Consider the following 12,563-nt stretch of genomic DNA (forward strand, 5'->3'; position numbering starts at 1 on the left):
GGTATAAATAATAAATTATTATTATTATTATTATTATTATTATGAAACTGTAACTGTATGAAGATTCTCCTAACAACCTTTCACAAACGACAATATTCTTTAGCAAACTTCCAGGATCCTTTGGGCGAAGCCAGGACTGTCAAAATGGTACGAGAGGGTTTTAAATGCATGGTGTGGATCACGCGACACACCTCCTTACTCCTGGCCGTCTTCATAGCTTCCATTTCCAACAAGGTAAAAAGGTGGGGGAAACGATAATCCAAGGGGGAAGGTGGCCAGTCGGCTGACAGGAGAAGGGGCACAGCGTTTGCCCTACAACATAGGCCTCTTAAAGCAGAAGCAAAGCCAGTTTCTTTCTATCACAAAGTGTGTCAGAAGCAAATTTCATTTTCTCTCTTCTGCCCCCCACCCCCAGGTTTAGTAAAGGTTTAAAACCTTTAGAGCCATAATTCCCCAGAGGACTGCACTGAAGACATGATTTCAGGCTAAGACTTTAAGCGCTGCTGAAACGCTGCGCTTTATCAGCCAGAGCACAGACACCTCCAATATTAACTGCAGCCGGGATGTTCAATTTTCAGAGCCTACCTGGCTCTTCAGATTTATGAGGCTCTGTGCTACCCTGCAGCGCACAGAGAAAGTCTCTTGGCGTGAAACAATTTCGCCATTAGTGAGAAGCATCAAATATGAAGACAAGGCAGCATCAAGGGGCATGTGCGACAGAGAGCGCTATAAACATTGCTTACTGCACAATTACAAACACACATCTGGCTATTAGAAGACAACGCCGTCTACTCCTTTATTTTATAAGATCGAAAGGACACTTTCCATTCCAAACTTTCCACGCATGGCAGAAGCAACGAAACAACGGATTTCAGCAGGCAATATACTTTTAAAAAGCAAGAAATTGAGAAAGGTACATCACAGTGGTTTATATCTAAGAAGAACTTGATAATCCGTTTAAGAAGCAGTGGGGGATTTCGGCTGATATCCATGCTACTGATTATAAACAGACCAAGTTAAACCAAAATTAGCAGATTAAACCAGGCAAGCTTGAAACAGTTGGTACAGTCAGTAGATAAATGAGGCCACTATATATAAGAGCCACAATGTCCCTTTTTAATGCTTTGTGCTATTAATGGTAAGAGATTTGCAGCACAATCCCACACGCGCCTACTCGGAAGCAAGACCCATTCAATTCAATGGGTGGGTCAACAGAGAATTGAAGCCTCAGTAAGAAAAAAAGTGAGCTATGGAAGTACCGGTTCAATCAAGATATGCAGTGAAGGAGTAAGCAATAAAATCCATATGCCTTCTGAAGTGCTATTCACATCCAAAAATAGCTACAAAAACAAATATTGTTTGCACAGTCAACAACAGAACTTTAAAAGACACCAGGAACACTTATAATGTGGTTTTCGTATCACATTACAGTATTCATCCTACTCTGCAAATTTAAGAGGGTAATTTGCAATCTTAGAAATAATTGTAAAGGGGTATGCTCAGTGACACACAATACTCACTGAGGAATCTGACTGCAAGGTGCCAGCATAATAATTAAAAGTACACATATCTGCGTTGTGGAACATACAGCAAAAGCAGATGATGAGCTGATGTTCCCCATTCCATGATGTAGCCCGTCAACTGAATAAGGAGCACCTATCTCTGACTAACTCACTGCTTATACATTGTGTTAAGCAATTTAATGGGCCTTCATACTAGGTATCCCACACCAAAAGCTCAAATCCTGCTGCTCAATTTTTCATTTTTCTTTTTACGGGGGAAAAAAAGGAGCAAGGCTGCTGATCTTGTTGCGATAACACTGTTCTACGAGTTGGAAAGCAACAAGCACCCTCTAAAAACACAAATATTAATACAGTTTTATCCCCTTTGTTTTTTAAGTGAAGGGGAGGGTTTCTCCAAAGCCACTAAAACCCAATAGTCCCAGGCTTGGGGATTAAATGGATCCAACAGTTCCGTGGATTGGTTAAACAAACAGCCTATTAGAGACTCCCCTTTGGAGTTCTCGCTTATAAAAGGCTGCATAAATATTTGAGCTTCTCCAGCGACTGGGGACCGGCCCTGATTGAGCAGCCAATTAACAGCCCTGAATGCAGCCAGCTGTAAAGTGTCACGTTTTTAAAAGGGGGGAACCGGGGGGGGGGGACAATGAGGGAGGTTAGAAATCTCGGGCGAAGCCAGCCATGCCAAAGGCTGGCTTGACGGGGCGCTGCAACTGACAGCATCAGTCTCTCTCCCCTTGTCGCGCGTTTAAAACCCGACATCCGCACCGCCACCTCCCTGCGCAGGTAAATCGTGGAGCAGGAGGAGGAGAAGGAAGAGGGACCAGGAGGAAAATGTGGCGGAATCTCATGTCCGGGGGGGGGGGCAACAAATGCTCCCTCGCCGCAAAGCAGGACAAAAGGCCTCGTTGGCTGGGCGATGCGATTCCAAACAGCCATCTCTCCTCCTCCGAAAAGAACGGCAACAAAAACCACAAATGCACGGGTGTCGTGAGATTCCCCTCCGCGCAATATCTAACCCTCCGAGTATTTTGACAACTGCTCGTTTTCCCCCCCAAGACAATGAGAAACTTGACTCTGTGTGTGAATGTGTGTGTGTGTTTGCTTCGGAGCAAAAAATAAACCCCAACCATGTCGCTTCTGCAAAAGGGCCTTTTGAAAATAATAATCCACCCCCGGCCCTCCTTCTCTCTCTCTCTCTCTCTCCCTGGATTTACATTAGACAGAAACATGCCGCTTCTGCAAAAGGGGGAAAGGCCTTTGCAAAACAACAACAATGCAAAACCGCCTGGGAAAGGACAACAGGGCTCGACGATTGCAAGGAATGAAATGCTGCTCGCAGGGGCGGGCAGGGCTGGCGTTCAGTTAAATGGAAGGAGGGCAATCCATGACCCCCCCCCCATCTTTTCCCCTGCGACTTCTCCTCTCCCGGCCCTCGACAGCAACGGAGGGCAACCGATCCCCTGCTTGCTCCTTGGCTGCGGCCGGGCTCAGCCGGATCCCCTCCCCGCCACAGCCTCGCATTGTGGCTTCTTCTCCCTTCGCCTCTCCTCCTACCTGGTCGGCGAGCTTGAGCACTGCCATTCTCTCCCTCCGGGCGCATGCAGATCCGCTGGGTCGGAAGGGTCCAGAAACGGAGACCGGGGCTGGACAAGCCGCCTACTGCTGCTGCGGTTGCCGCTTGTTAGATCAGGAGCAGAAAAGGCTGCTGGTCTTGCAAGCCCAGCCTGCTCGGATGCAGGAAGTGCTGGCTGCACAAAACCCGGCCAGCCGCGGGCGCGCACCGGGGCGCGCAAAGCCACCCCCTGCCGGCCAGAGCCGCGAAAAGCACCTCTGGCCACTTGCACCCTTGCCTCCCCGCTTTCCCTTTCGTTTCCGGAAATCTGCTGCCGCCTGCTGCTCCCGTTCTCTATCCTTTGTTCCTCTCTCAGCTTTCGCCCCCTTCCCCCCCCAAACCCCTTTGCATTTTCCATCTCCACTGCTGAAGCTCCTTCAGTCAGCTATAGGTATCTCACACATGCAAAAGAATAATAATTATATATATATAATATAAGCCTACATACAGTGCTTTAAAAAATTGTTTGGGACTCAAGAAAATCACCGTTTTATAGTCCAAACCGGGGGAAATAAATATAGTAAATGGACAAAAGTACAAAGATGCACAAAATGTTTAGGGGTATGCTACCCCTGCATCCCCCCAGAAAAAAACACTGCCTCTATCTATCTATCCATCCATCCATCTGTACGGTATATATTGCATATACTGTAAGCTCAACAATGTGGGTTTCTTTATTTTATTTTTAGACTCTGCAGCTTGCAGCTCGGTCTTAATCATGTTGATTCTAAAATCCAAGTTTGATATCAGAATCCAGTGGTAAACTTTGGTAATCTTCGGTAATATATGGCCCTAAGCAAGGCCAAAATTTGGCACCCTCAAATGGATCTTCTTAGCTAATAATATTCTCGATTTTGCCTTGTACTAAGGGCAAGCCAATTTCACTCATGAACTTCCCTGGGGGGTTCACAAATACTCACCCCTGAAGAATATGGGTGAAGAGCCTGGTGCCAGGAACCCTTTATTAAATCAGAATTCCACGCCAAAAAATAATAATTGTGTTTTTTTCTTTGGGGGGGGGGAATCAATTAAATAAAAAACCTAGGCTGTTGCCACAGGGGCAGGTTGATTATATTCCTGGTTTCAGCTCAAGGGGAGGTTAAAAGTGTTAAGTTGTGGGTGAACATATCAGACGTCACAGAGATTCTTCAAACAGCTCTTGTTTATTCACAGGCCAGAACAAAACTAAACTGAAGGGTTCAGCCAGCCTGCTTATATAGAGCTCCACTAGAATGCAACAGCAACCATTTTCTGTAACTATCCAATCACTGAACGTCACTTTCGATCCCTTCTTTGCATATGTGGACCTGAACCATCTACAGTATCCCCCTGCTGGCCCAGGGTGAGAACTTCAGTACATAACAAAAAGCACTGTGTAAAATGTGCTGGATCTGAAACAAAGCAAACTCCCAAGATACATTTAAGGTTGCCAACTTACTTGGTAGTTGTGCTGTCCATCACTTCCTCTGAACTCCGGACTAGACTCTCCAAAGTTTGCAATGGAGCTACTACAGACCAGGATATGATTTGTGTACCTTAATTTATGGACAAGCAATTTTCACACCCAAGATTCCATTGACTTAGGGAGTTAAGCGGTCAGAACTCCAGCTCCAAATGTAGTGAGGTTTACAGCACAATTCTAATCTTATCTGCTCAGAAGTAAGTCCTACTGTATTCAGTGGGGCTTACTCCCCAGTAAGTGGAGTTAGGAGGAGGTATAAAAACTGGGAGGTTATTGGGTGATAAGCAGAGATCAGACTAGCATCTTCCAAATTCCATTCCCTTGGAGAAGTCAATGACATGCATTTTTCTTTGGCAATAACTCATAGCCGAGTAAGATCTTAACAGTGACTGTGGAGGTCAATTCTGGATCCAAACGTCCTTCCACAGTGGGGACATAGGTTTCCGGGCGGGAGTTGATCACGGTGAGGGTTTGCCAAGAGTGCCTTCCTCTTAACACGTTTCTCCCTTTTGTCCTGAGTTCGAGTCTCTTCAAAGCCCATGACACCTTTAGTAAAGGCTGTTCTCCAATTGGAGCGCTCGCAGGCCAGTGTTTCCCAGTTGTCAGCATTTATACTACATTTTTTTTTAGATTTGCCTTGAGAGAGTCTTTAAACCTCTTTTGTCAACCACAGGCATTACACTTTCCATTTTTAGGTTCGGAATAGAGTAGTTGCTTTGGAAGACGATGATCAGGCATCCACACAACAACATGAGCAGTCCAACAAAGTTGATGTTGAAGAATGGTGATCTTTGCATCTTCCAGTACACTGGCATTAGTTTGCCTGTCTTCCCAAGTGATGTGTAAAATTTTTGACAGGCTCACATGATGGCCTCCTTTCCAAAGCAGCTTCAACACAATTTCCATGATTCTTCAGGGTTTTGTTCCTGTTTGCCACCAGCGTTTATTTATTTGTTAAGAACTTATATCCTTAAATATGGCCTTAAATAAGGCCTTATAGCCTTAAATATGGTCCTCACAAGATGGCTTGGTCCTTCGCTCTGGCTCCACCCAATTCAAAACTGCAAGGCCTCAGCAGGACCTAGCATACTGAAAAGCTTTAAAGAAAATTGAACCAAGTCAAGAGCCTCCACAATATTAAATACAAATAAAATCTTCAGCATATTTTACAGGAACAATAACCATTTTGCCACAGTGGTTTCTCAGGCGCCATGAAAAACAACAACATGGCGTCTGAAAAACAACAAAGTCTGTGGGAAATTAGTGACCGCTTTTGTTATGCCATAAGCTTTCGTAGGCTGGAGCTTCCTTCATATGTAGATATTATTTTGTTGAGTTTTAAATAATAAGACTTTACAAATAAATAAGCATCAGGAAACAATTGTTTTTGTTGTTTGTGTTATTCTTTTTTAGTCTAACTGGAGACGTGTCATTTTGAGATTGTTTTGAACCTAAGCTCTTGTGCTCCTGAGCTTAAAGACTTTGCGATCTGCAATTGAATAGGCAGGAAGTTGAGTCCACCTGGTCTGATTCTTCACTTACGGCCTGTGGAAACTTATGCCTTTTTAAAAATAAACACACATAGTCTTTCAACTGTCACAGGTGCTTCATTTTTCCTCTTCACAGCATAGGCTACCAGGGTTCCCAGTCCATTTATTCCCTCGCGTAGAGAATGCCTGGTAATTGTTTGTCCTGTGTGCATGCAATGTACATTTGGAGATCTTAAGGTTACCACTGTAAAAGCAAATTTCAAAGATGGAACACCGCAGGAAATACAACCATAGCCACTGGCCTGCATCCACCTTTCCCCAGGTTTGGCCCAGCGGTCAGGAAAGTCCCTGGATCAAACCAACAATATCACTGTTATGTACTGAAGTTCTCACCCTGGGCCAGCGGGGGATACTGTAGATAGTTATGCAAATGCAGGATCGAAAGTGACGTTCAGTGATTGGATAGTTTTAGAAAGTTGCTACATTAACATTGTACTGGAGCTCTATATAAGCAGGCTGACTGAGCCCTTCAGCTCAGTTCTGTTCTGGCCTCTGAATAAACAAGAGCTGTTTGAAGAATCGCTGTGTCGTCTGATATGTTCACCCACAACTTAACACTGGCGACGAAGGTGGGATTGATGGACATCAGAGCACAGCCAGATGTGGCCACCCTCTGAACTGAGCTGAATCACTGAGCTGAATCACTGAGCGAAGTCACTGAACAGAACCAATTCAGAGCTGACTGTTCTGGCTAGAGCACGGTGTTCCATCCATTGCCCTTCACGCCGGCATTGGAATCATGGCTTCACTTGTGCCTCTACTGCCGTTTGCGCCAGCCTCTGAATCATGGGACTCCTACCTTGCTCGGTTCGACTGCTACCTCCAAGCCAACGAGCTGACAGCAGTATCACAGGAACGAAAGCGAGGCCTATTCCTCAGCCTCTGTGGACCTGAGGTGTTTGAGACGGCCCGAGCATTGGTTGCGCCTGAAGCAGTCCAGGCAGCACCGTGGGACACGATCCAAGAGAAGCTCCGCAACCACTACGCACCAAAGCCGTCCAAGATTGCTGCCCGCCATGCGTTCTACCACCGGAACCAGTCAGAGGGGGAATCAATTAACAACTACACCACCGCCCTGCGACAGGCTGCAATGCACTGTGAGTTCCGAGACTTAGACGATGCCCTGATGGATTGAATTGTCTGCGGGGTCCGGGACATCCATCTGCAACAGTGTCTCCTCGCCAAGCCAGACCTCACGCTGCAGAAGCCATTGAGGAGGCCGTGGCCTCAGAAGCTGCTGAGATCCGCAAGGCCAGCAGCCCACGTCTTGCTAGGAAGCCAGTTCCAGTGCATCATGAAGAGGCCAGCAGTGATGAGACATCCTCCAGTGAAGACAATGACGTGCACCAGACGTGTTCTGGCTTCTGAATAAACAAGAGCTGTTTGGAGAATCGCTGTGTCGTCTGATATGTTCACCCACAACTTAACACTTAACAATCACAAATAAAAATAATAAAATAAAATAAAATAAAATAAAAATAATAAAAATGTAGTTTCTAACCAACTTACACGTTTAAGTTGCAATCTCACACTTTATCTGGGAGCAAACTGAACTCAGTATAACTTAACTTTTCAGTAGATAACACATGGGATTGCTTTGTTAATATTCAAAGCTAGGGTTGCCATATTTCAGAAAGGAAAAACAAGGACACCCCAAAAATTGTTGAGCTTTCTCTAGGAGGCCCCCCAAATTGTTGAGCTGCTTTTTATTTTATTTTTTACAACCAGGAGAAAGTGCCACCTTTCAGACGTCAATTCCACCTTTGAAATCCCGGTAATTTCCGGGAAAATCCGGACATATGGCAGTTTTATTCAAAGCAGTATCTCAGGTTTCCTTCCGGAGATTCCACCTCTATTGCCTATTCCACACCTGTGGAATACTTTCCTTTTTCAACTAGGCTTTTAAGTGGAGACTTTTATTCCTGTCTGTATCGGCATTGGATTTTGCATGTTTTATCGATGAAATTGTATTATTTTTATTGTTTTGATTTTGGTATTGTTAACTACTTCAAAACGTTTAAGCAGACATAATTCATAAAATGAAATTACTGTATTTTTCCATGTATAAGACTATATTTCCCCCCAGATTTTATAAGTTTAAAATTGGGGGTCGCCTTATACACGGAATTTTAAAATATTTATTTCTTAATTTTGGGCTAAAAAAATAGGAGTCGTCTTATACATGGGGGCGTCTTATACACAGAAAAATATGGTAACTGATTTTGGAAAATTAGGAAGTGTCAGCTTGGATGTCCAGCGCAAGACAATTTTCTATACAGAATGATTCCTAATTTGAAGCATCTGACATCAGGGTGAAGAAAGGCGAGGGCATTCTTATGTCCACCAGCAACATCTGGAAAGTTGAACAGTTGGATTGAATGTCTTAGGACCAGAAGTGGGGAGGGCAGAAAGAGCTGATAGTGGGGCAGGAGAGCTGAAAATAATGCCAATATAATTCACGTCAGGCAACCAATCAGCCTCTTTGGTTTCAGATAGTACATGAGTAGATGAGTCTAAAAAGCTCGGGACACAAATTTTCACGGCCCTCTAGAGGCTATGGTGGCTCATTTATCAGAAGAAGTGAGAGCTGGAACATAAAGGTGGCTGATCGCCGAAGAATTGATGCTTTTGAATTCTGGTGCTGGAGGAGACTCTTGAGAGTCCCATGGACTGCAAGAAGATCAAACCTCTCCATTCTTAGGGAAATCAGCCCTGAGTGATCACTGGAAGGACAGATCCTGAAGCTGAGGCTCCAATACTTTGGCCACCTCATGAGAAGAGAAGACTCCCTAGAAAAGAACCTGATGTTGGGAAAGATGGAGGGCACAAGGAGAAGGGGACGACAGAGGAGGAGATGGTTGGATAGTGTTCTTGAAGCTACCAGCATGAGTTTGACCAAACTGTGGGAGGCAGTGGAAGACAGGAGTGCCTGGTGTGCTCTGGTCCATGGGGTCACGAAGAGTCGGACACGACTAAACGACTAAACAACAACGTCTTTAGTATTAACTGTGAAAGCATATACTCAATTCCAGCCAATCTCTCTCTCTCTCTCTCTCTCTCTCTCTCTCTCTCTCTCTCTCTCTCTCTCTGCGTGTGTGTTTGTGTGTAAGAGAGAATATGCATGGTTTGTATCTGTGGATTTTTTGTAGATCATCACAGGGTTTAATAATAGCAACAACAAAATACTTATTCTATGCTGCCCTGAAATGCAGAGTTTGGGCTAACAAGGAGTGGTGCAGGTTTTCTGTGTGAGTTCCATTCAGTCCTGGTGCCCAAATCAAATTTCTGAGCTCTTGTTATTTTTTTGCATTCTCGGTACGTATCTTTTTGTACCTGCCTCCATTTGCCGGATCTCAGGGTTCAAATAAAAAAACAAAAGTTGCTTCTACCAACCTGAAGTTTGTTCATTCCCAAGTTGGATGACATTCAACGGACACTCTTTTAAGTGGCTGGGGGAAATTTAACTGAGACAAAACTCCTGCACAGATCTTCAGACCACTCTGTTGAATAAGAATTCAAGCCCTGCGACCTCCGGTGATGAATTTCCCAATTACATCATGTGGAATATTCCACTTCATTTAGATAATCCCACACAGTGTCTTCATCTCCCTACTGGCCGCCCATTATCTATTAATTTCTAAAACAAACTGCTGTTAGGGGGGAAATATAATACTCTCACTATAAATTTTAAAAAATGAAGGAGAGCAATACACTCCCCCCCCCCCCGTCCCCACATCCCACACAGCATTTTAGCTAAAGAAGGGAATAAGTAACATGAGGCACAAAAGGAGTTTGATCCAGAACTAGGAATGTAAATGTTTTACAGATGCCTAATAAGGATGTTTCAAAGAAAGGAAATGAAAGTGCTTTCCTTCAGAGCGATTGTATCCCAGAGAGGAATACAGGAAGATATGTATTATTCCCGATACCTTAGCCTTTCTTTGCCCACAAAGTTAATATTTAATTTAAAATATAAAAATCAAAAGGTAAGAAATAGTAGGCCAAGACCAGCGTTTGGTATTAAAATTTCCTGGTTCCAGCATTTACTGCTTTTATTAGGTTCATTACCTGCCTTTCCTCACAAGGTCCTAGGCTGTGGTCGTAATTTAAAATACAATAAAGCCATTAAGAAAGAAATTACAATCACAACTACGGTGGGTCCTAAAAAGATGCTCTCAAGCACTAAAGATGTTACAGGACAGTGCAAAGATTGAAGAGGGATGTGGATGCCTGCACTGTAAAAACCTTGGACAAAGAGAAAAATATGTTGTCCAAGTTAAAATACTGGAATTTCAGTTAAAACAAGGGTGCCTTCCTTCACTTCACTGGCATTGTGTTCCTCCTTTCTTTCTTATCTGCTTAGCTCTGGTCCAGCATTATCTTTATTGAGCATGAGCTTGCGGATGGTGAATCACTCTTTAAATGTAGTTATATGATGGCCAATGGAAAGCAGTGCAGTTGTAGCACTCTGCCAGTGAAGGACGGAGGCAGAATCTGCAAAACTCACCAGATTTGATCCAGGCAGACCATCGCCTGCATCAAATCCTGAGTTCTTAAGAATCCGCAATCTTGAGGATGCTTTTATAAGGTGTCTGAGGGTTGCAGAACTGCCTCCCTGATAAGTTTTAAAGCTTTGTTTTTTGCTTTGTACAATACAGTCGTACCTTGGATCCCAAACGTCCTGGTACTCGAACGTTTTGGCTCCTGAATGTCGCAAACCTGAAAGTGATTGTTCCAGTTTGCGAACGTTCTTTGGAACCCAAACGTCCGACAGGGCTTCTGTGGCTTCCGATTGGCTGCAAGAAGCCGTGCTTTGGTTTCCAAACCTTTTGGAAGTCGAACGGAGTTCCGGAACGGACTCCATTCGACTTCCAAGGTACGACTGAACTCCAAAATAGGTCATCCAGCTTCCCACAGCCTCCAGTGGCTAGCACACATGGCTCCTTGCTTCTGCCTTTTGGATATAGCAGAGCAAGTGGCCCTCTCAATCACTGAATGGTGCACAAAAAACATGGCTGCCCTATGTAAAAACTCAAGCTACCACCTCTTACGTTTGAATTAGATTCAGAAAATGCAAAAGCCAACCTAATTATAAGTGAAGGACAATGATGTAATGCTCTGTTAATACTTCAAATTCCAAAAGAGGAGACCTGGGGGCGGGGAGTGTTTTGGTGGCAGTAGATAGGTGAATCAGCTGTGCTAAATAAAAGCTGGTCCTCCACATTTTAAGGAGAGTTAAGGTAAAGGGACCCCTGACCATTAGGTCCAGTTGTGGACGACTCTGGGGTTGCAGCACTCATCTCGCTTTATTGGCCGAGGGGCTGGCGTACAGTTTCTGGGTCATGTGGACAGCATGACTAAGCCACTTCTGGCGAACCAGAGCAGCGCATGGAAACACAGTTTACCTTCCCGCCAGAATGGTACCTATTTATCTACTTGCACTTTGACGTGCTTTCGAACTGCTAGGTTGGCAGGAGCAGGGACCGAGCAATGGGAGCTCACCCAGTCGCAGGGTTTCGAACCGCCAACCTTCTGATTGGCTCTGTGGTTTAGACCACAGCACCACCCGCGTCCCTATTAAGGAGAGTTAGCTCTCTGCAACCACTATCCTGATGTTATGCATATTCATCCAAATTCCAGGGTGCCAGATCATCCCCAAAATTCATTGATTTAGTGTTATAATTAATCAAAGTTTGATTAATCTGTGCCACTCACTAAAACCCCTGGATTTACTTTATGCCTACAACCCAGGCCAACTTGGCATAGCTGCTAAAATGGACCATTAAGCAGGGGACAAAGGCTGCTGATGAACCATCAAAAGGTGAGATGGCCAGACATGGTCAAATGGGCTCCTCCTCCAGCTGCGCATGTTAGCGGGCAGGGAAAAGGTTTAGGTTTCAGCTTGAACATAGGCTGAAGGAAATCTGTGCAAGGTTTGAAAAGCAGGGGAGAAGGGAGGCCTACAGAGCTTCTGGTGGGCTGGCTGGAACAAAGAGACAGGCAACAAGAGTAGTAGTTCCTGCTGCTCCTAAGACAGGAGCCAAGAATAATATTGAGATGCGAATGCTGGGAACCCCTCCACTGTCGACTCAGGCTGTATTTATGTATGTAAATAAAGCATAGTTCAAAAATACAGTACAAGTCTCCAAAAATACAGTGCAAGTCTCCACTGTGCCCAATTTCCAAAGCAAACACGAACTCTGGGTAAGCGCCAAGAGCCCTGGAATCTCACTTGTTCACAGCTGGCACACAGAGTCGATATTTTAACAGAGATCTCCACCATGACACCAAGATCTCTTTCCAGGTTAGTCACTGCCTGGATCCAGTAAGATCCAGGATGCTGTGAACAAGTGTCTACCTGAACAATGTGGCTTCCGCTGCTTCTCCCTCTCCCTGAGGGTTGAAGGACCATCTGA

At 44.7% G+C, this 12,563-nt stretch overlaps 1 protein-coding gene across 7 annotated transcripts in view; it reads right to left on the minus strand.

Annotated features, from left to right (window-relative positions):
- The window catches only part of ANKRD44 (ankyrin repeat domain 44), a 153,398-nt gene extending 150,024 nt beyond the window's left edge, over positions 1-3,374 (minus strand). For 6 of the 7 annotated variants that reach the window (XM_083706089.1, XM_083706084.1, XM_083706088.1 and 3 more), the window contains exon 1: positions 3,078-3,319. In XM_083706089.1, coding sequence (XP_083562215.1) covers positions 3,078-3,104 — 27 coding nt within the window. In that variant the 5' untranslated portion in view covers positions 3,105-3,319. Of the gene's footprint in view, positions 1-3,077 lie in introns of all 7 variants that reach the window. The other variant, XM_083706087.1, reaches the window with a different exon arrangement.
- Between the last annotated feature and the right edge of the window lie 9,189 nt (positions 3,375-12,563).

The sequence above is a fragment of the Podarcis gaigeae genome (genome assembly GCF_964106915.1).
Source record: "Podarcis gaigeae genome assembly, chromosome: 1".
Taxonomy (NCBI): domain Eukaryota; kingdom Metazoa; phylum Chordata; class Lepidosauria; order Squamata; family Lacertidae; genus Podarcis; species Podarcis gaigeae.